This window comes from Scleropages formosus, chromosome 12 (assembly GCF_900964775.1).
Source record: "Scleropages formosus chromosome 12, fSclFor1.1, whole genome shotgun sequence".
Taxonomy (NCBI): Eukaryota; Metazoa; Chordata; class Actinopteri; order Osteoglossiformes; family Osteoglossidae; genus Scleropages; species Scleropages formosus.
Genome location: NC_041817.1, coordinates 11,384,567 through 11,407,718, shown reverse-complemented (window position 1 = coordinate 11,407,718; position 23,152 = coordinate 11,384,567). Strand labels below are relative to the sequence as shown.

Below are 23,152 nucleotides of genomic sequence, written 5' to 3'. Positions count from 1 at the left end.
GGTGAGGATGCAGAGTAAGTAGAATCAAGAATGTCACACACGCACAACGTCCTCACTCAACTCAATTTCACATTTTTCCTGGTGAATATTAAGTCCTATATAACCCGGATCCTTCAAGCGGTATCAACAGAATTAACTTTTGTCTGCAATGCAGATATACCTTAATAGGCTCGAGCGAAACGTTCGCGTTAGTATTCTGACGTGTCGTTATACTATTCCTTCTAATTTCCTGATTTTACGACACTGCTAAAAGGCCGTCACTGCCACCTCCCCGCGCGGATCTCCCACGGACGTGCACATCCTGCTGCCACGTCCAAACTGCCTTCGTTGGCAGGTAGTGAGCGGAACGACAGCTTCCCCTGCCAATCGGAGACCACCTGGCGAAGCCGCGAGCTGACCGTTGTCCAATCGAGGTGGGGAAGGCGGGGCTTGCGTGCTACAGTCATGCAGAGGAAGAGCAGATTTTCACTTGGAAGCTGAGAGACATAGACATGTGCGGTGAGTGTAACGTTTATACGTAAATATGTATTCCTTCGCTTTGAACGTATATATATTTTTTAGAAAGCGTTCGTGTGCTCTTCAGTTATGATATGATAAAATACTAGGGGTGAGGCGACTGGAGGTTTGTCTTGGCTAGCCCTAGGCTAGGGGACTAGCTCGTCTGGCGGGGGGTGGTGGCGTGTCCTAGTACTGCTTGTGTTACTGCCCTCATTTTACCTCATTATCCACACCTCTTGGCGCTGTGCTCTCTCAAGCACGTTTTTCAACATCAGGTCGGCAGGAACGTGTGAGATACAGCACGTGCTGAAGCTCGAGCAGCACACGCCGCCGGCGCTGCCTCTTTTCATCATGATCATGTCATCATCGTGTGTGTGTGCATATAAATGGACACACACACGACATATACACACAGTGTCTCGTTTCCCTCGTTCACTCACTCACTGAGTGCCTCATAAGCTCCACACACAGCAACACAGTGAGTGGAGTGTTTTCTCTTAGGGAGAGACAGAGAGGTGCCCAGCTAGTCTCCTGTACTGTAGGTGTGGTGTATGCTTTCTTTGTTCACTCTGAGGTGACAGTGCTGCAAGTCTCCCCGGTCCTTGCTGTATCCAGGGGCTCCTAGAGGACTTGTGGGTTCAAACTCAAAAGAGGATGGCGAGGACAGAGGGACAGAGTATGGACTGGTAGGAATGGTGGTAGCCAAAGCGGCAGCAATTCTCTCTCCGTCGGAGTGAAAGTTGTTGTGATCGTGAGTTGTGGCAGTACAAGTTCAGCAACTGGAGTATTAGAACGTGTGTGTAATTGTTACTATTATATGTGGTGGGATTTGAGATTTAGTTTTGAACTTGCTCAGAAGGAAAACTTTTCTGCTGTATAGCCGGGCTGTCAACCTGCATGGCGCTCAGTCTTCACACTGGGAGTATTGATTCTTTCTCCATTACTGCAGATCTACACCCACCCACCACCAGGACATGTTGAAAGGCAGTGGGGCAAAAACTACAGAAAGTGTGTATGGATGGCTTGTTAATTCATTATGTTTGCACGCCCTTCCTAAATGCTGTCCGTGGTACCGCTGTTAGTGGGTGTGGACTGTTTACCCAAGGGGGGGGGACAAAGCCTTCCCTCATCTTACGTGCTGGTAGAGCCAGATTCCCTTTTCTGCATTCTGACGTGATTCTAACCTTCTGGAGATATGTTTATTGAAAGTAAATTAGATTCTTTTTAGGGCCCCACCCTCCACCGTGCTCTCTGGGGCCCGTCCACCTTCACGTCCGTCTTTCTGCTCCTCAACAAAGCAGGCCCTTGTGTTTGTCCACTTTAACTTGGCCACCCCTTCCATGTTCACAATTGGAGCTCTGTCTACATTTGCCTGCACCAGAAGCAGGCCCAGCATCACCATTCATACACTGCGGTCTGTATTTGCAGCTAATTTAAAGTGGTTGAAAGACTGGAGTCGCAGCACTAGAAGTTCAGGACTTGCCTTCCTTTCCTCATTCGTGCGTGCGAGCTGACGGCACAGGTCCTTTGTGGTGGATTTCTGCTGGAAGGTGTTTCTTGAAAGCTTTTTTTGAACCACTGTGTCTTACCAGCAGGGTGTAGGATGGTAATTGGTAAATTCACTTACCATGTCCCATGTAGTCTGTGTGTATTTTCAATAAATCTGCTATCTATATTGTACAGTAATGCTTGCAATGAAAGAATTGTAACTGGTTTCACTGTGTTTTTGTGCTGGTCGAGTGTATTTCTGAAACATTTAGTGTAGACAACATATGCAGAGAACATCCTTGATTATCTCAGTGTTCTATAAATGATGAAATTAAAGAAAAGAAGGCAAGAACCACCTCATGTGTTAGCTACACACATTGATGATTTTTTAGTAATTACTAACTGCAGCGTTTGGGCATATGTTTCAGTATTTGTGTTAATGTAAACTACTCAGCCTTCAAGAAAAAAAAAATACTGTACTGGGTAGTAAATCATACCTAAACTTTACCTGAAAGAAATAAAATGACAATATGGAGCAGAGGCAGTTTCAGTAATAGAAAATGTATGTTAAGAAATACAAAGTTGCAGAAGGTTATGTGATGAACTGGTCAAGTACAATAAGTTGATCTCTCAAATATGTATAAAAGACATCACTCTTGATATGGAAGAATGCTTTACATTTACTTATTTAGCTGACACTTTTCTCCAAAGCGACTTACAATGTTAATCTACCTACAATTATTTACCCATTTCTACAGCCGGGTGACTTCTGCTGGAGCAATTTAGGGTAAGTACCTTGCTGAAGGGTACTACAACCAGAGGGAGATTTGAATGTGTGAGCTTTGGGTCCAAAGGCTGCAGCACTACGCTTCAAGCTGCCCCTTTAAAATGTGCTAGCTCCTATTTGATCTGTTTCTAACTCAATTTTACAATTCACAGTCAATAGAATCAATAAAGCTTTCCCCTTTATTTTTAGGTAAGGTTTTTAAGAATCTGACATAAATCAAGATTTTATAAACTCACTTTGTAAAAATTACTGTTTTAATTTTCTGAAAATAAAATCTGTAATTTCCAAATCCTTCTGTTCAATCCCTGTTGCTGATTGATTCATCCCATAAGCACGTCCAGTGCTCCTCAGCTTCTGGCCACGTTAAACTTTATCTGAACAAGCCATAAAATTTTGATAAGCAGAAACCTCTCTCTTATGTGTTAGGCTCTTTAAAAATCCTGGATATAGGTATAAGACATCCTTAAGTCTTTAACATATGAGCTACAATAAAATTCAAAACAAATGAAAGTAAGGTTTAAAAAAAAAAAAAACTTCTTTTCCATGCCAGTGATTGGACAGCATTCCTCATCTTGTTATTGAGCAAAAGCACTCTGGAACATCAGACATGAGCTGTAAAAACTGGGAATAAGTTAAATGTACTCGCTCGGTCCCATACTGTAATAATGTTTGGGTACATTTTCTGCCAGCTAACAGCTGGATGCAGCAATGTAGGTCGATTTCAGTCCACAACAGGCTGACATTTTTAGAAAACGGATAAGTGGGGAGGAAAAAACCCGAAGCAAATATAAATTAACAGGAAAAGTTTATATTTTTAAAAATTCATAACTCACACCCATATTGCATGCAGCCTTTGCATTAAAGAGAGCATTCTGGTTTATTTTTAATAACCGTATGAAAATGCTGATACTCCTAAACCCTATATTCTGATGAAGGTGGTAGTTTCATACATTGTTCCATTTGTTTTGAACTGGCTTACCAGTCTTGTTAGACTTGTTGGAAGTCAAAGCATCTTAATAGTATTTCAGAGACTACTTTCTAAGTGTGTGAAAAGTATTCCGAGCTGAGCCCTTAACACCTTTCATTTTGACCTTACAGCACAAGACTTCTAACCTTCCTTGCACTGCGTATGGAAAGAATGATTGCTGTTTTTTGGGCTGCTCTCACTGCCTTCTCTTGGCCCTGGCTTTTGAGTTTTTAATTATTCGTAATCAGTAATTGCCATCTTAAAGTGCTGTGTGCGTGAGGCCTCTCTTGGAGCCATAGCGCTTGGACATAAAAACAAAAAAAATACAAATTACAAAAATGATGGTATATATTGTACTCATAGTAGACCTGAAGAGGAGTGTAACTGTTCATGAGGTTGATGGCCGAGGGGAAAAACCCATTCTTGCGTCTTGTTGTTCTGGCAGACAGTGCTCTGTAACGCCTGCCGGAGGGGAGAAATGTGAAGAGTTTGTGCCCGGGGTGTGTGGGATCAGTGATCATTTTGCCTGCCCGCTTCCTCGTTCTTATCTCGTACAAGACCTGAAGCCTGAAGGGTAGATGGGGGTGAACCAATGATTCTGTCAGCTGTCGTGACTGTCCTTTTCAGCCTAATTTTGTCCGGTTTGGTAGCCGATGCAAACCAGACAGTAACCGCAGTGCACAGGACAGCCTCAGTGACAGCTGAGTAGAACCAGATCAGCAGGTCCTGTGGCAGCTTGAACTTCTTCAGTTGGCAGAGGAAGTACATCTGCTGTTTGGCTTTTTTCACAATCAGGTCAATATAGGTGTCCCCATATAGGTACAGGAAGGTTCCTCCTGAAGTCCACAGTCATCTCCACTGTTGTGAGCGTGTTCAGCTCCAGGTTGTTCTACATTTACATTTATTTATTTAGCAGACACTTTTCTCCAAAGCACCTTCCAACAGTTACTATGTAGTGTTATCAGCCCACACACCTTATTCACTGCAGTGACTTACACTGCTAGATACACTACTTACAATGGGTCACTCATCCATACATCAGTGAAACACACTCTGTCTGTCACTCACACACTATGGGGGAACTTGAACAGCATGTCTTTGGACTGTGGGAGAAAACCGGAGCACCCGGAGTGCCTCTCGTTTTGCCTGTTGACTCTGCAATGCGGTCCGCTCTGAACAGCTGAAAACCCGGCGCATGTAGTGCACTGTCCGGGATGGCTGCGCTTAGCCAGGTTTCCGTGAAGCACAGAGCGGCGGAGTTGGAAAAGTCCTTGTTTATTCGGGTGAGGAGCAGTATTCATCTGTTTTATTGGCAAGGGAGCGGAGGTTTGCCAGACGAATTCTCGGCAGCGAGGTCCTGAAGCCGTGATGTCGGAGCTTCCCCCATCTCCGCCGCATGGAGCGCTTGTATAGAAGTGCTGCTGCTCTGACTAAAGTGTCCAGTAAAACTGGTTGGAGAAGAGTCACTGAAAACAGGACAAACAAGCAAAAACAACAAAAGTAGTGGCGAGCACCACACTGAGGCAGCCATTTGCGGTGCCATCTTGGATTTGGACATTTTTGCATTCAGTGTACACTTGCAGTTTTTCTGTGAAGGCACCTACCTTTAACTTCTTTGTTTTTATGTTTTTTACACTCATGACCTTTCATCCTTTTCTTTAGGAATCTTTGCTTATCTCAACTACCACGTGCCACGGACTCGCCGTGAGATCCTGGAGATCCTTATTAAGGGCCTGCAGCGGCTGGAATATCGGGGATACGATTCTGCAGGTGGGTCAGTTAGCCATGGTTAATAGGCCACCAGGTCATAACAAGTTCCTTGTTTGCTTTGGTATTTGGGAGTGGTGATGAGGTCATCATCATCGCATATCTCTCTGGGTCTCAGCAGAGATGGTCATTTTCATATCTTCCTGTTTCCAGGTGTGGGCATTGATGGCGGGAACAGCAAAGAATGGGAAATCAATGCCAAGTCCATTCACCTGATAAAGCAGCGTGGGAAAGTGAAAGCCCTTGATGAGGAGATCCACAGTAAGTCCTGTGTGTGCGTGTGTGTCTCTGTGAGGTGTAGTGTTCATCCACCTCCTGTTTATTTCAGGTTGTAGTTAACCTTTGTTCTAAAACTCGGAATTCAGATATACCTACTGATATACAGGTTACAGTCCACCCTCGGAACAGAGCGCTACATGGGAGCAGGAAATGTCCATTGCGCAGAAATCCGGTGTTCCTGACGTTTTTTTAATACTCTGTGTCTGTCTGTGTGAGCACAATATTTTTCGAAAACATACGTATACTTATATGTATGCTGCTGAAAAATGCAAATCAAATAAGAAAAAATTTAAAAACTCCATTAATATTGAGCACTACAAAACGTGCGAACAAGAGCCTGGGTCATATGCTAGGCTTGTTCTGATTGGGTGATATAAAATATAAGCTGTGGTAGGTCTATACATATGGTTTCGAATAATACTTCAAATTATTTTGAATGTTATCCCTTAATATGTTAGACACACCACATGAAGGCAATAATTACTTATGTATTATATTACCTCTACATGAATAACCAATAAAAGGTAGAAGTTTTAATGCATGGAATTATCTTAACAAACTAATAATATAACAACGATTCAGTGCAGAATACAAGAATGTTTAAGAGGTCTGTGAACAGTTGTCACTGCCTGTTTCCATCACAAGGTTAAAATCTGTTCTGATTTGAACAAAGAGTAAAGACAAGGCAACTTTGAGTTCTCTGCCTGCCCATGACTGCTTTATGTGTCTGCATCCCCACAGAGCAGGAAGATATTGACCTGGATGTCGAGTTTGACGTTCACTTGGGCATTGCCCACACCCGCTGGGCCACTCACGGTGCCCCAAGTCCACTCAACAGCCACCCACAGAGATCTGGCAAGGACAACGGTCAGTGGTGCACCCCCAGTACCTGCAGTGGCCAATTGATTTCTCTTTCACAGTGACCAAATTGCCCAGGAGGAAACCCATTTTGTAGTCTGTAGTGTTTTATTTCTATGCTAACATGACACTGTCAGCGTTAAATCTAGAGCAGGAAGCAGCATGGTCAGACTTGCTTATTTAAAGGTAATTAGAGGATATCTAATTGGGAGAAGGCACAAGCTGTACCTTCTGAACTTTTCCTTGTATTTTATTTTTGCTTCTTTAATCCACAGAATTCATTGTGATTCACAATGGAATTATCACCAACTACAATGACCTGAAGAAGTTCCTGGTGAGTGTGAAAACATGACACCTTTCTCTGTTTAAACCTAGAGCTCTTAGCAAACGTTACTCAGTGAGTGTTACTTGGAGCATATTTAGTGGTTTTATCCAGATTTGTGACAGCAAATGAACTGATGACTGTTGTCTCAAAAGTGGATGCTTTCTTCATGATGATGTTTGTTTCACTTGGTTCCCTTGTGCAGGAAAGCAAAGGCTATGAGTTTGAATCAGAGACAGACACAGAGACCATTGCCAAGCTGGTGAAGTACATGTATGACAACCGGGAAAGCGACATTAGCTTTGCTACTCTGGTGGAGAGAGTAATTCAGCAGTTGGTAGGGGCCAGTCATTTTGATACACATGACATGTAGACCAATGTCCTCCTTGGATTTAGGTGTTGCAATTTGACCACTGTGCTCTCTTTTCTTTCAGGAAGGGGCCTTTGCGCTCGTCTTCAAAAGCATCCATTTCCCTGGCGAGGCAGTTGGCACCAGGTGCACTTCTCTCTTTCCTCCAGCACATCTGATGATGCTTCTCTTCTGACTTGAAATAATAAAAATTATAGTCATAGTATGTTACACAGGTATTAAGGATGTGGACTTGTGGTAACATGAAGGTTGCTAGTTCAAATTCATTTCAAGGTTATTGCTGCTTTTGCGCAAACTACTTGCAGTTAACTGCCTAGCTGTATAAATTAATTAGTTTGGGTCACTTTGAATGAAATCAGGTTAGGCTAAGTAATGTTGTTGTTATTATTACTACTATATCATCTCCGTGCAGCGAAAATAAACTGGTACAGAGTTCTGGAGAATCCTGACAGCAAATATTCGTGCTACAGTTAGTACCGTAGTCCCCCTTTATCCATGGGGGATATATTCCAAAACCCCCAGCAGATGCCTGAAACCGTGGATATTGCTGAACCCTATATCTGCTATGGTTTTTCCTATACAGAAGAAGAAGAAAGAAAACTAAGGACCAATTCCCAGGTCCTCATTAAGTATTGTTTTTAAAAAAAAAAAAAAAAAATTGAGGCTACTTGAGCACAAACACTGCGATACTGCAACAGTCGATCTGATAACCGAGACAGCGACTAATGGGCGGGTAGTGTACACAAGGTGGATAAGGCTGGACAAAGGGATGATTCACGTCCTGTGCGGGACGACGCAAGACTTCATCATGCTACTCAGAATGGCGGGCAATTTAAAACTTATGAATTGTTCATTTCTGGCATTTTCCATTTAATATTTTTGGACCACGGTTGACCATGGGTAACTGAAACTGCGGAAAGCGAATCCGTGGATAAGGGTGGACTACTGTATTTGTGAAACTTCTATTTGAGAATAGACTCAGGCTGGTTTAGTTCGTGTAGTAATGTGTTTGTGTGTATTCAGGAGAGGGGGCCCCTTGCTGATCGGAGTGCGTAGTGACCACAAGCTGTCTACAGATCACATTCCTGTGTTGTACCGCTCCTGTGAGTCACTGTTCTCTCTGGAAGCATAAACACAGGTTAAATGAAGACTGACACCAGGAAAGGGAGACTTGTGTCTCTCATTCTGGTCAGGACTGGGTCAGTGCTAACCTCTGATGTTCCCTCTTACTGTCAGCTGGTAAAGACAAGAAAAGCTGCTCCACCCTGCCCAGGATGGATCAGGATACTTGCCTCTTCCCTGTAGATGAGAAGGCTGTTGAGTACTACTTTGCCTCTGATGCCAGGTCAGTCCCTCTTTCACTGTCACTTTTCCTCCTGATTTTGGTGGTAGCTGGTGATGTTAGTTTTGTTGTGTGTGATAGAAAGACTGCAGCATTGATTGAACTGGCACCATGGACAGACATTGAAAAGTACATCCACTTACTATGAAACACAGTGTCTTAAAAAATGACAAAATTGGTTCCCACTCATTCCCCAGAGTGAAGCAAAAAACCTCCAAGTAGTAAGGGCCAGCTGTTGAATTTAAGTACATTTTGTAAGATAGAGCAGAATGTTTGATCTTTGTGGTAATTCTCCCATGTTCCCCATAACCCTGCGTTGCTCTGGCAGTGCGGTGATTGAACACACCAATCGTGTCATCTTCCTGGAAGATGACGATGTTGCTGCAGTGATGGATGGACGTCTGTCCATCCACCGCATCAAGCGCACAGCTGGCGACCATCCTGCACGTGCCATCCAGACACTGCAAATGGAGCTGCAGCAGATCATGAAGGGTATGTTGGGGTAGAACAGTAGTGTGGTCAGAGAGGCTCTGTATTTTGATGATAATCAGAGCAGCGCAATGCCTCCAGAAGTTATACTCCCCCCAACAAACATGTTTTCTTTTACCACAGAACTACAGATTACTAATTATTCTCTAGTAGTAAACACATAATGCTATAATGTTGGATTAAAGGTTTAAAGGTGTGTTTTTTTTTTTTCTTTTTTTTTTTACACACAGTGACGGTAATGGCATTGATCCCAGGGACTCATTATCTAGGCTGTTTTTTGTCTAATCCTGTTTGAATGACAGTATTACATTTTAAAGTTACATTAAGTCTAAATGATGTAGTTTGTTTATTCATCATAACCATAGATGAAGTGTCATTTTTGTTTTTTATAAAACAAGTATAAATTATAGAGTGTTCAAGTTACAGTCCAGTGTTGTTTGAGTAGTTGCACTGGTACCATAGTGTAATTGTATGATCAGGTAAATCAAGGCAAAGTATAGCCTCTGTTTATGCAAAAACCAGCAGGCACCATGCTAGGGTATGGTGGCACAGTGCCCTGAGCTGTGTATTCGGACGTATATGTTTGAATCTAGCTCAGGGTGTGTAGAGTTTGCATGTCCTCTCTGTAGTTGTATCCCAAAGACATGCACTGAAGACAGTAACATTAAACCACTTCCATACCCTCGCTTACCATTAAGGCCAGATGAGTGGTCACTGTGAATGCAGTTTGATTCAATGGCATTTACTCTGCCTACCAGGACTACTACTACAGGCTGCGCTGCAAATATTTTTTCTGTTTAGAAAGGGGGTGGGTGTATTTCAAAAATAACACACCCCCATTATTAATTGAGAAACTTTCTCTTTCTGATAGGCCTATCCAGTCTGTTTCTTTGTTAGCCAGTAGAGGGCTCTGTTTGTCTTTTAAGTTGGCTGGGCTCGTGGTATTTGGTCACTGTGATCCATTCAAGCCCCTCTCTCCTAAAGTAACCTAATTCATATGACCTAAATTAAAATTGGAGGCTGCATGCACAACTCGTATCTTGACTGTTAAGTGCCTTTGCTTGTTTATTATTTCTGGAATTAACTGGCATAATCTTTAAATTAACAGTCAGACTGGAAACATCTGACCTTATTTATTCTTTTTATCTGAAGTTTTAAAAGAAAGTTTGAAGAGAAGATACTAGATGGCATTTGAGTTTCAATGACAAATTTATCTAATCAGTTTAATTGGAAAGAATTTGAATCCACCCTAACCTGTGTCATCTTTCATAGTCATGACATCCCACAACTGTCCATTAAATTACCATATGATTTTATCACCTTTTCTTTTCCTTCCCTTTTGCCATCCATCAGACCTGCCTCCACAGTTTAATACACTTGGAACTACTTCATCTAACTTTCAATACCTCTTAATGTAGATCTCCACAGTTCTCTGAAATGTAGTGGACTTCTCATGGCTTGTGATCTCTTTCAGGAAATTTCAGCAGCTTCATGCAGAAGGAGATCTTTGAGCAGCCAGAGTCTGTCATCAACACCATGAGAGGAAGGGTCAACTTTGATGACAACAGTGGTATGATCAGAGACATATAGAAAATCCACTTGCAGTGAAATTACAATACATTGTCAGTTTTGTTAAGGTTGAAAGTTTTAAGTCTCTGCTCTACAAATGTCAAGAATTGTAATGACTTCATTGTTGTCACACATCCAAGAGCCATTATTATGAAAAAGAATCCACCAAACATTCATCATCAAGGTGTCCATACAAAACCCAGGAAAATGCTAAAGTCCGCCTTGTTTTTATGATTACAGATCAAAACTGGTCCTGGGAAGCCAGTTTATCGCAAACATCATAATTAGTTCAACAGAGACCTGGAGCCTCAGAACACATCAAGACTCATTTAAACTACTCCACATAAGCATTAAAGACATCAAGGCTGCATGAAACTTTTTAAGGTTTATAGTAAAGCTGTTTTGTTCTAGAACACTCTGTCATCCAGGTACCTGGTAAAATTTTAGATATATATTCTCAGCAATGATCAGATGAAGGCTTGTATAAAGATGACTGTAATGCTTATGTGGAGTAGTTTAAATGAGTTTAGTTTAGTTTAAACTAATTATGATGTTTGCGATAAACTGGCTTCCCAGGACCAGTTTAGATTTGTAATCAAAAAATCAAGGCGGACTTTAGCATTTTCCTGGGTTTTGCATTGACATCAAACTGATTAAGTCTGTAGTCACTGATACATCATCTGTCACAGAACCACTGGAAGCACATACAGAGAAAGAAAAGAGGCCTCCTTTCTCAGAAAAAATATCATCTGCTAAGTTTTATATTGGGAACATATGATGTAATTGTGAATAGTTTACTACACATTGCTGCAGCAGCTGAAGTAGAAAAACATGCAGTACTGGGTGCTCCTTTTTTGTGTGTTGGGCACATGACTCGGAGCAGGTCACTTTGGAACGACAGGGAGGTGTACCCTGGCAATGCTCAGAGAACCACAGCTTAGTCGCACAAACTGCCACAGGCTTATACTCCTCTACTGCTATGCTTTTCAAACACATTTTGGTGATTGTGCAAACTACAACCGTATCAGTCTCTTTATAAAATTGAGTTTCCCCTGCAATGTTTCTCCCGAATAACATTTTTTTTTTTTAAAAAATGCTCAATAATATCATGAAGTAAACTTACTATGATACAGTGCTCTGAACTAATTTGGGGACGATAAAGGCAAAATGTCACACTTAATATTTAGCAAATTAAAGCACAAATGCAACCTCAAGCACATCAGGAGGAAAGGGAGATTGTCAGTTGTCAGAAGGCAACGGAGAGTGTAGGTACGTTTCCCACAAAGCAGTGAGTCTCACTTTCTCGCACGCACAGCCTCTTGTCGCAGTTTTCAAATCAAGGCTCAGTTTATTGTGCCAGGCCAATTGTCACAGGCCCAGACTGGGTGTGTCAGACCAGATGCATGAAAATCTGGGCCAATTAATGATAAATGGTGTGAAAGATCTCCAACTGGATATGTGAAAAACTGTAAACCAAATAAGCAGCTGTAATCATCATACCCATTATTGTAGCTTCAAGTTTTTGCTAGTTCTCAGAGTTATTTCCCAGACAAAAAGAATGTGTATTTCTCAAGACATGTATCGATTTTTTTCCTGAAATCCTCTGGTTTGTCTTTAAAACTTATCATTTTAAGAGATCTGTAAACATGCTCAGTTTACTCATAATTATCATGAATGGAATTATTTTGCTACCTTTGAATATTTTTGCTGTAAAACAAGCACAAGGGAACGTGATGTCAAGTTTTGTGACTTACCTGTACATTTTTTACCCTATTAGTGGCAAATACGCTGTACTGGAAAAATTCTGTAAATATCAGCGTTACATTGATGTGAATCAGTAATCATGTCTAACAGTGATACTGGGTGGGCTGAAGGACCACATCAAGGAGATCCAGAGATGCCGAAGACTCATCCTCATTGCTTGTGGGACTAGTTACCATGCTGGAGTGGCGGTGAGTACCTCTACCATTACCCTTGAGATCCCTAATATCAGTTCATGTAATCTGTTTTTCTCTTTTGTGTCCTGCACATCTGTATAGTCTGATACCATAGACTCATTTGTGTGCCAGTTTCTTGTTTGTTTATTATAATAGTACTTGTATCTATGTGCACAGTCTTTTGAGCCTGTAAGATGCTGGTGGTGTGGGGCATTGTGGATAACCAGTAGACATTCTCCATTTCAGACACGTCAGGTACTGGAGGAGCTGACTGAGCTTCCAGTTATGGTGGAGCTGGCAAGTGACTTCCTGGATAGGAACACCCCTGTCTTTCGGGATGATGTCTGCTTTTTCATCAGCCAGTCAGGTGAGAAATAGGCTTGTTCTGTCTGAGCTACAGTGTGGTATTTTTTGGCTCGGTAGGTGCTATTACACATAGCCACATAGAATACTTCCCTAGAGCAGCAGTTAGTCCAACATGGACTTGAAGGTTTCTAGTTGGAGTCCCACAAGCTGCAGCAGTTGAAGTAGTAAAAGTCAAAGCCTAAATGTTGCTGGCTGAAGTCACAAAAGAGGCTCTACAACAATACCCTTAGTTAAGCTCACTGAATTGTTGGCTCCTCTTTAAATGTGTAAAGTTGGAACTCTGAACAGAAGTTGTTCAGCTCTACTGAATAAGATGTTTATTAAATAAATTTCACAGTTGAAAATCAAATTATCATGTGTTGACTTGAAGATTTTTTTAATTTGTTCTAAATGGATTTAATGATTTAAAAAATTAGAAAACTAAGCTGCACTAATTTTATGCTAATGAAAACTTCAGTTGCATATGAAATAGAATAAACTGCTGTTGTACATAAAGACCTGATTAATCCAAATCATTTTCCTGATCAAAGCACAAGAATAGCTGAGTATGTTGTGCATTCTAATACCTGTTTTTAATCAAAACTATTTAAACTTCATTTGTTGTATTTTTATACAAAAGGACTATGGATCTCTTTACTTTTTAGTATTATAGTTTTTTCTTGAGTAAGTAAGCAGCAGATTAATATGGATAAAAATTCTGCCATTAACTTCATGAAGAGCTCAGTTTAGTTTCGAACAGCATATAGGTAGTGTAGTTCCTTGTTCTCGTACCCTTGTACTGTCTATTTATTTTAGTAAAAATATATATACACACACACCCTGTATAAATGGCTAAATCATTTTACCTTGATTAGCATTAAAAACTTAACATTATAAGTCATTTTGGAGAAATATTGCCTAAACTTAAGAAAATAATATCGGATCAGGCCAAAGATCCATTTTACAATTTACAACACTGATGTTACTTTTATAACCTCCATTAATAGACTGACCCTTGATAAGTTTCATAAATCCTTAAATCTTTTCACTCAGCCCAGCCAAGGGAATGATGTGCGTGCTTCCCAGTTGGCTTGACTCAGAATTAAATATCTTTTTCTCTTTTGATAAGATAAGTTGGCTCAGGTGACATAAGGTCATTCTGGCTTTATAACACTTTACGGTTTTCTGTCTTCCTGCTTTTTATTTGGAGAGACTGTGTGTTTGAGGCTCAATTAGGTTGGCGCCACCTGGCTTTCATCTGTCTACAAGCAACTCATGTTCCTATCAAGGCTCTTTGCAGATGGCTCCCAGACAGTAAAGCCAAACTAGTGCCTGTCGTAAAGCCTTTAGCTCTGTAATTCTTTCACTCCTCTTCTATTACGTTCTTACTGCCACTCTTCCTCCCAAAAAATTACAATAATACAGAATCAGGTCAAATAACCACTAACTTATAAAGCTTTAAATCCTTCTTTCCACATAACCACTTGCCCCCCCCTTACCATGGGAAACTTTACTAGAGCCAATATGAGTGATAACACGAGGTTCTTTTGAATTTTATAGTATGTCTAATTTGTGTCTAGTTGTGTCCAGTTCTGTTCACTGGTAATCAGGTGTATGTGCTGCACAGGAGAAACAGCAGACAGCCTTTTGGCCCTGCGCTATTGCAAGGAGAGGGGGGCACTGACGGTGGGCATCACCAACACTGTGGGCAGCTCTATCTCCAGGGAGACAGACTGTGGCGTGCACATCAATGCAGGACCTGAAATTGGCGTGGCCAGCACCAAGGTGAGGGGAGAACAGGGATGGCTGAGCAAGTCATTTTTCACCTTTGTCAGATCGCCTCTTCAGCTTTTTTTTTTTTTTTTTTTTTTAAGCTGTGCTGGAAAGGTATGTCACACAGTTCTGCACAAGAATCTCTGTCCATGTCCCTCTTGTCTAGGAACCAAGGGTGGCACAGGTGTGTGCTGTCCAAGTAGGGAGTTACATACATAGCTCCTGAGCATGTGAATGCCATGGCTCCTTGTGCTTCTTTAAACACGTATGGTATTCTGGAATGACAGTGTCATTGGCAGAATTTTGCATGATTTTTTTATTATTGACTGTTCATCTCCCTGCGTACAGTGTATTGTAATGTGCAGCAGTGTGGTCTTTAGGTCTGTTGTCTTGCAATCTAAAGATTGCCAATTTGAATCCCACTCTTGCTGTAATACCCTTGATCAAGGTATTTGCACTGAATTGATGCAGAGAGAATACACTGCAAATGAGTCAAACATTGTAAATTTTGTTATCTAACATTGTAAGTTTCCTTGTATAGTAGTTTCAGCTAATTAAAGGTTATAAATAAATCTGAAGTGTGCTGGAATGAAGTTTGCCTACATGCTGTAAAGCTCTTTTGAGCTCTGTATCCACTTGCTGTAACAAGTTGCTTATTCTTTATATTTTCTGTTGGAATTTGCCGCTGGCCCTGCTGACTTTAGATTCAAGGGGCATCTTTGCAAATAGCTCTTGCATGAAACTCAGAATTATATAAATGTGCTGGAATGGTGAACTGCTACCAGACCAGTGTACATAGCCTAGGGCAAGGGACCAGGGCTTTAAAACCTTGATCTTTTTAAATTCATTAAACTTTGAAGTCCGCCCCTCATCTTTGGAACTGAGGTGGACCGGAAGATGATGAAGATAGCTACCCATGGCTAATGGTGCTGCATAACAGCTGCAATGATCTAACAGGAGCAAATGTTGGATTGCTCCCTGCTACACACCAGCTGCATCAATTCAAGAGTATACGTCAGGGATGTGGTCCATGCCAGAAGGCACAGCTGTCTTTGACTCCCAAAGGTGCAAGCTTGATTCTGCTATGCCTGGATCTCACCTTGCCCTGTTATTTCCCTCTTGGGTCAGGGCTCCTTGAGCTTACTCCTTGATTAGAATTCTGTATAAAGAATATAATGTTCTTCCTATGTGCTTTTTAATGACATTGAATGAAAGGATACTAATTGCTCAAGAAGACCAGTGGACCCCTAGGATTGCTACACGCATTAGAGGCTTTTTGCTGAGACTAGGCCATTCGAATAAGCTGAATTCAATTGTCAGATGGTGATGAGTGATTGTGCAGCAGCTCAGTGTCTGGAGAGTTGTCTTTGTGTATTTCTTCTCCCTCTGCCGTCTCCTCCAGAGCCCAAATGACAGATGAGGGAGATAATGAGAGCTTGACAGAGTAGGACAAATTAAAGCCACCTGGGACCCACTTTGGGCCCTCTTGATTCTGTCTGCTCAGAAGCAAGTGTGAGTAGAGTGGTTTGAGAGGCAAACATGAGGTGCTGGGATTCCGTGGAACAACCTAACATACAGTATCCTTGCTGAGACCTCAGTGCAGCACTGTTCTTTCTTGGTGAAGGGATACCAAAATATTTTGCCTTTGGTGCATTGGTTTTCTTGTGTACCATCTCTCTAGGAGTCTTTAATTACAAGTGTTTTAGTGAGTGTCACAAGCATGACTCTTTTTAGGTATTCTGGGGACACACTTAAAAATAGCATTCAAAACACTTATGCATAGATATTGGGGGTGAGCATTCTAGAGCTTCTCTCTACACCTATGTTTAGCCACTGGTGTATTAGGCTGGAATTGTAATGAAACTACAGACACGCTGATGGCCATGCAAAACTACACATACCACACTGCTCTTCAGATATAATGGGCTAAAGAGGCTTTTGGTTGCTGCTAATGTCTCAGGCATAAACACAGGGCATAAGCAGGTAAATTAAAGTATTTGTTGGGTTATGTGTGTAGTTCTGTCTGCAAGTGAATGCACGAGGTGAGTTTTGTTCAGTGATTGCCTCTGTCTTCTGCAGGCCTACACCAGTCAGTTTGTGGCCCTCATCATGTTTGCACTGCTGATGTGCGATGACCGCATCTCCATGCAGCCTCGTCGTCGGGAGATCATCCAGGGCTTGCGAGCACTGCCAGGTACCACACACGCTCGTATGAACAGCCTCAGTTCCAAAATATTCCGCATGTACACATAAACATAGGCTTGTTCTCACAATGCTTCCACATGTACAGGTGTACAAATACATGGTCCTGTTTGCTATTCAGCTGTTTTGTCTCTGGGGATGATGCTGTGGTGCTGCAGCTGAGGAGCTATTGTCTTTCTTGGACTATTCTTCTGAGCTGAAAAATGTTGGAATTATATTCGATCACTGAGGTCAGCGTAGATTCACCATGTGGTTCTTTTGGTGTATTCATATTATACTGTGACTTTAGCCTTCAGTATAGTAGATGTCTTATAGGCTCTGACACAAGCAGCATTTCTAGAGAAAGTCTCATTGCCCTATAGTGTATTCAAATATCGGAGTGGTTTTGTTTGGCGTAATAGCTGAATTTAATTACATGCTGCTTTACCTGGTAACCCTCATGCCCTTGTTTCTGTGCACGTGTTCTCTGTGTATGTGTGTGTCAACTTACAGACTTGATCAGGGAGGTGCTGAATCTGGATGATGAGATTCAGCGGCTGGCTGCTGAGCTGTACCAGCAGAAGAGCGTGCTCATCATGGGCCGAGGCTACCACTATGCTACGTGCCTGGAGGGAGCCCTGGTCAGCACCCCCATGCCCACTGCACCACATACACAATGCATACATTTGGACACCAAAGGGTCAAGGCAGACAGAATAAACTGTTCTGCTTCGTTGCTTCCTCAAAGTCTGGATGTTCCTGATACACAGATTAAAGATACAGACAGTGCTTCTCTAACTATTTTTTTTTTTTTTTTGCACATATTAAAATGAGGTCATACTTTCAGCAGTCATAATTTTTCCCTAAATCGTAATATACAGAACCCCAACAGTTCCACATACTAGAGCTTTATGTCAGAAACAAAAGAATAATGGAGAAAAGAGGGCCATAGACATGATCACAGGTTTTCTGAAGCAATGGCAATATACAGCTGTGCTCAAATCAAGCAATCCCAAACTGAAGTCAGTCCAAGCCATGAGGTTTATGTCTGCTTCCAGAGCTCAAATATAATTTGAACACACAAGGCAAGGTCACGCATCTTGAGTGCTGGTGTGAGTTAATCACTGAGCTCTAGTGAAAACAGAATACAGACCAGTTGCTGAACTCCTCACTCAGTCTTGGCATGATCTAACAGAATTAAACGGAAATGGTGATATGATGTGAGAGATCTTCAAGCAAACACATGCAGTGCTAAGCATGGCTCCAGTGTATATGCCCAGTACGTATGTGCTCACTCAACTGGAACCAGTAACAAAAAAACGAGAACCTGGATGCACAGCTTTATCAGTACTACAAGTAACAGCATAGCGGGCATATGCTTGCGCTTCTAGTTGTAAATGATACAGTACAGTGTCACACAGAAGATCTTTTAAACACTACCCTTAAAACGGGCAATTCCAGACTCGCAGAAAGTGCCATCAACTACCTCTAAGCATCAACAACTGAGAATACCATTTAAAAAGTCAAAACAATTATGACAGAATAAAACAGCTTTATCTTAACAGTACATATTGTCTTGTTGAAGTAAGTAAAATCATAACCTGAGTAATTACAGCTTTATATTTTTAACTTCTTCAAAATCTGTCTGATTTCTCCATAGTGTTCCGGTTGTCATTTTAGCCAGTTACCAGTTTAAGCAGTTTATTTTGTTAAATTGAGTTAGTTGTCATTTTGGAGAAAAGCATCTGCCAAATGCAGAAATGTAAACTGATGGTAATTTAAGTTTACGGTTATAAAATTACTTTGATTTTCAAGTGTATTTCACTCTTTAACAAAACTGAGGAAAGAAGCTTATGTACACATTCCTGATTTACAGCTGAATGTGATTTTTAGATGACGGAAAAGCGGCTGAACGTGAAATACTTTCACTAAATTTGTGTGATCGCTTCTTTTCCCAAACTGGGCAATTTGCATTAAATTTGCCATTTAATTGTCTCCCACCAACTTTCCATTATGTCATAAGCTAAACTGTTTTGTAAGCTTTGGTATGAAGTGTTGCAGTCCTGACAACGTTCAAATGGAAACAAATTCTGCATGGTTTCCAAGTTAAAGTACGGTATAGAATGCTAGCAACTTGCTCGATTATTCTGTGTGCTCCAATTACCAAGCCAGTTGCTCATCTGTGAGAACAAATTTCTTTATTACGCTTTTTCAGTGAATCAAGCGCTGCCTATACTGTTAGATGGTAACTTTTAAGGTGAAATGTGTTTGTAAGTGGACAAGTGGAAAGTCTGAGTCATATGTTAATGAATCATTGATTGTTTCTGATTGCAGGAGATAATTTGTGATTGCAACAGTTTGAGTCAACACCTTTGGCCTTTTTATTTGTTTTTAAGTTCTTTCACTTTTTTTCTGCCAAAACAGTGACAAAATAAATAACGTGGCCTTTAAAGGAAGTGAGCTGTGGTGTAAAATTCAAATACCTCAATTTGAAACAGTCCTTGATCTTGACTTGTGCGTTCAGTCAGACAAAAAAATTTTTCATCTAAGAAAACAGTTCCAAATTTAGATCTGCTGTTTACAGTTATATACCAGCACTTGTGATTGGAAGGTTGGCTTTTCAATTCCCACAAGTTGTAACTTCAGCTTAAAGGAAAAAGTAATCACCGTTTTTGGTTTTAGAACAAGACTACATAAAGCAGTGTATTTTATTCTCAATAAGGACACCTGCTATAACATAAAATAATTAAATGTTCAGTGCTTATTGTGCTCTAAGGTACCTAAGCTGAAGAAAGGCAGCGACTGCAGTAGTTGGGATACTGAATTTGTTGCGTTTGCAGAAAATCAAGGAGATCACGTACATGCACTCTGAGGGTATCTTGGCTGGGGAGCTGAAGCATGGCCCATTGGCACTGGTGGACAAGCTGATGCCCGTCATCATGATCATCATGAGAGACCACACCTACACCAAGTGCCAGAACGCCCTTCAGCAAGTGGTTGCTCGCCAGGTGAGTCTGGGTCACTTGCAGCAGGTGGGTGATAGGCAGAGTAGTTGTGGCTGTATTGGCTGGGAAGGGTTTGGGGGTCTTTTTTTAAAAGAAAAAAAAAATTACATTATGCTCTTTGGTGACCCCTCCAGGGCCGACCCATTGTCATCTGCGACAAGGATGACTACGAGACCATCAAAAACTCGAGCCGTACCATCAAGGTGCCACACTGTGTGGACTGTCTACAGGGTATCCTGAGTGTCATCCCCCTACAGCTGCTCTCCTTTCACCTGGCTGTGCTGAGGGGCTATGATGTGAGTGCTCTTGTGGCTTCCCTGTACTTTCCCCACCCATTCTTACACAGTCACATGCGCACGTGCACACACAATTGGGCCTTGCCTCTACTGAGACAAAATAGTTCCAAAATGAAATATAGGGATGAAGTATATTTCATAGTTGTGACAATAAAAATGATCAGTGTTTACATCTTAAAATTTTTTTCATCAAGCTTTACACTACTGTGGCATCATCCCCCAGCATCATTAACAGAAAACAGGTGCCTGTCCCCAGCCTGCGGATTAAATGACAGTACATGAGAAAAGGCCTTTTGTCAATCCCCTAATTAGCTCAGCATTGATAAGCATGTGGCAATGAGGACCTTTTCCTTCTTGAAAGTGTTGATGTAAGAAGACGTCTGCATATCACCTTCCCAAACAAAGCCTTGATTTTCCTGACCCTAGACACAAATCAACGAAATATCACCTAAATACAAAACCTCCAAAATTCTCAACTCTGATTATCTCAACTCTGCTCTTGTTCTGGCTCCAGGTGGACTGTCCAAGGAACCTGGCCAAGTCTGTGACGGTGGAGTGAAAACTAATGACCAGTCTCATGCCTTCTCAATCGAGATATCCACAGCCTTGCTTCAGGCAGTTGCACATGCAAGTGGGAGAAGAAAATAATAATTTTTCATTTATTTCCAGTTTTATATGCATATTCTATCATGGCTATTTTTAGTGGGATTTATATTATTTTTTCAGGACAAATTATTTCTTTCCTTCTTAGTCATTTGTGAAGGCCATATTACTGTTGTAGTGCTGTCTTATCAGTGGTGGCAAGGTATGGGCTGGCAGTCTCATGAGCATATGGTGTTCCTGTAGTTGTTTTGTCTTTGTGAAGGTAAGCGCTGCTTCAGACTGCAGTGAACGGAAACCATTATCCAGTAGTGCTTTGACTAATTTAAGGTTATATTTAGTGTCTCATTAAGGAAGTAAACCAATCCAGTATATTTTCCAAGACCTGGAGGGATAATGAAGGATTAATTTGGCAGCTGAAATTGTCCATTGCTCTGTTAAATTGTTTAACTGTTCACAAAAATTCAACTGCATTCCAATCTTTCAAAGCAATTTTGTATTCTGTTATTGTGCATGGTATTTACGTTGTTTTAAAGGGTACTGCTGTAGTATTTTTGGGATTCTCATATTGTTTCTACTGGTGTGCTTCTGTACCACAAGGTTATAAACTGAATTCTGAACACCTATTTCCTGCTGCTTTCAAAAATACAACATTTAGGTCAAATATAGACTCTCAAACTAAAGCAGTTCACCATGGGAAAATGAATTTGAATTCAGAGAGCAATGTTTTGTCAAAAATGTAGCCATTGACAATGGAATGTTCTGCCTGTTAGAATTAATCATTGTTCAACTCCTAAATAAGTATTAAAAAAAAAAAGGTTTAAGGTGTAAAGCTTTTCTCAGCTGTTTATACCAAACCTGTTCTTTTTGTAATATAATTAGAACTACAATTTTCTTTATGGATCTCCTGATCTCTGAAGTTCATTATTGTTCTTGTTACATAGTTCATTACACATTTTGCAGAAGAATGAATTGGTGTTACAGCGTGTACTAAGTACACCAATGTTTGTGATTAAGAGGTCATTATGTTCCCTTTCTGTAATTGTTTCCTCATATGGTCATGTGATAGTTCACACAGCTGTCACTACAGAAATTAACTGTTGCTAGTTTATAAGTTATACTTCATTCAAAAATGCTTTTCCGAATTGGAGGAAAGGAGAACTTGTAGTCTCAGTAACACTGGAGGGGAAGGTGCAGGGAATGAGGAAAGAGTGGTTAGACAAACTTCTTAGCCTTCTCTTCACTTCCTTTGAACTTTTGGTTGAGTGTTATTTTGTGTGAAGATGCTGGTGAATCATATTTTGTGATGGTATTAAGAGATGTGTCTCCTGTGACCTCCAGTTTAGAACATGATTGGATGTAGGAAAAAGTAAGTCCAGGTAAAATGAATTCCTTGTGTATAACTGGAAAGACGGTACTCCTTGGAATCCATGCCTGTCCACACCTTGCCACCTCAGCAATTTTGATTGTAATTGTGGGACCATTGTGTTACTCTTTTTTTTGGGAGAAGCTTATTTAATAGGGTGTTGTGGTGATAGTGTATTGTCTACTCTGTATATTCTTAATGGTTCTTTTCAAGATTTTTTGTTTAAGCCATGGTCAGATTGCATTGGTGAAATACTGACAATGCGAAAACCAAAAAAGGATTCTTTATACTTTCCAGAGATGGCAATTGGAGGATAAGAGCATGAAAGGGGTTACAAGATTGTATATATTGTACGTTTAACAGTGCAATGTTTGAATATAGTGGAGTTGCTGCTTTAGATAAAGCAAAACATTTCAGTAGTATATAAATGGACATTCTGCACAAGGTTCACAGCCAAGTCTTTATGCTTGTTCTCTACCCAGGATTTTGCTTGCAAATAAATTGTCAACTTGCTCCACAACAAAATTTGTTTAATTTTTTGTTGTGGTTGATGTTCCTTGCAGTCCAGCCTGAAAGCTGTGTTTAGAAGAAACAAAACGGTCCATTTAGGAACTCCTTTGCCTTTTTTCCACCCTCTAGTTATATTGGTGCCCACTGAAACTGCGCAGATACAATTAGTTGGCCTCCAGTGTAACGGCTCACAAAGGTAAATATTCTAGTTACTGAGAAGCATGCACGCACATTCTTAAAACCGCCATTGTCTTTACACTAAATCCCAACATATGGTCTCATTCAGTAGCTAGTGTCAGAACACTAGTGCTCTTTTTCGAGGGAGGGTGTAGAATTGACCTTTACACAGCACGTATGAGGTCTCGTGATAGGTGACTTGTCTTTTGCTACCCTGCATGCATGCT

At 41.0% G+C, this 23,152-nt stretch overlaps 1 protein-coding gene across 1 annotated transcript; it reads left to right on the top strand.

Moving 5' to 3' along the window:
* The first annotated feature begins 427 nt into the window (after nucleotides 1-427).
* On the top strand, nucleotides 428-22,751 carry gfpt1 (glutamine--fructose-6-phosphate transaminase 1). Its single transcript, XM_018744123.2, has 19 exons — nucleotides 428-498; nucleotides 5,403-5,510; nucleotides 5,661-5,768; nucleotides 6,528-6,653; nucleotides 6,920-6,978; nucleotides 7,172-7,303; nucleotides 7,401-7,462; nucleotides 8,360-8,439; nucleotides 8,573-8,681; nucleotides 9,007-9,170; nucleotides 10,642-10,737; nucleotides 12,591-12,688; nucleotides 12,920-13,040; nucleotides 14,646-14,803; nucleotides 16,871-16,985; nucleotides 17,486-17,613; nucleotides 19,812-19,979; nucleotides 20,111-20,272; nucleotides 20,787-22,751. The coding sequence occupies exons 1-19, from the start codon at nucleotides 492-494 to the stop codon at nucleotides 20,829-20,831; spliced, it is 2,046 nt and encodes a 681-aa protein (XP_018599639.1). The 5' UTR covers nucleotides 428-491; the 3' UTR covers nucleotides 20,832-22,751.
* Nucleotides 22,752-23,152: the final 401 nt, after the last annotated feature.

Bases quoted from the DNA above. Each gene is read 5' to 3' on its own strand.
- gfpt1 (XM_018744123.2), top strand. The intron at 9,171-10,641 runs GTATGTTGGGGT...GATCTCTTTCAG, and splicing joins GCTGCAGCAGATCATGAAGG to GAAATTTCAGCAGCTTCATG. The intron at 10,738-12,590 runs GTATGATCAGAG...CATGTCTAACAG, and splicing joins CAACTTTGATGACAACAGTG to TGATACTGGGTGGGCTGAAG.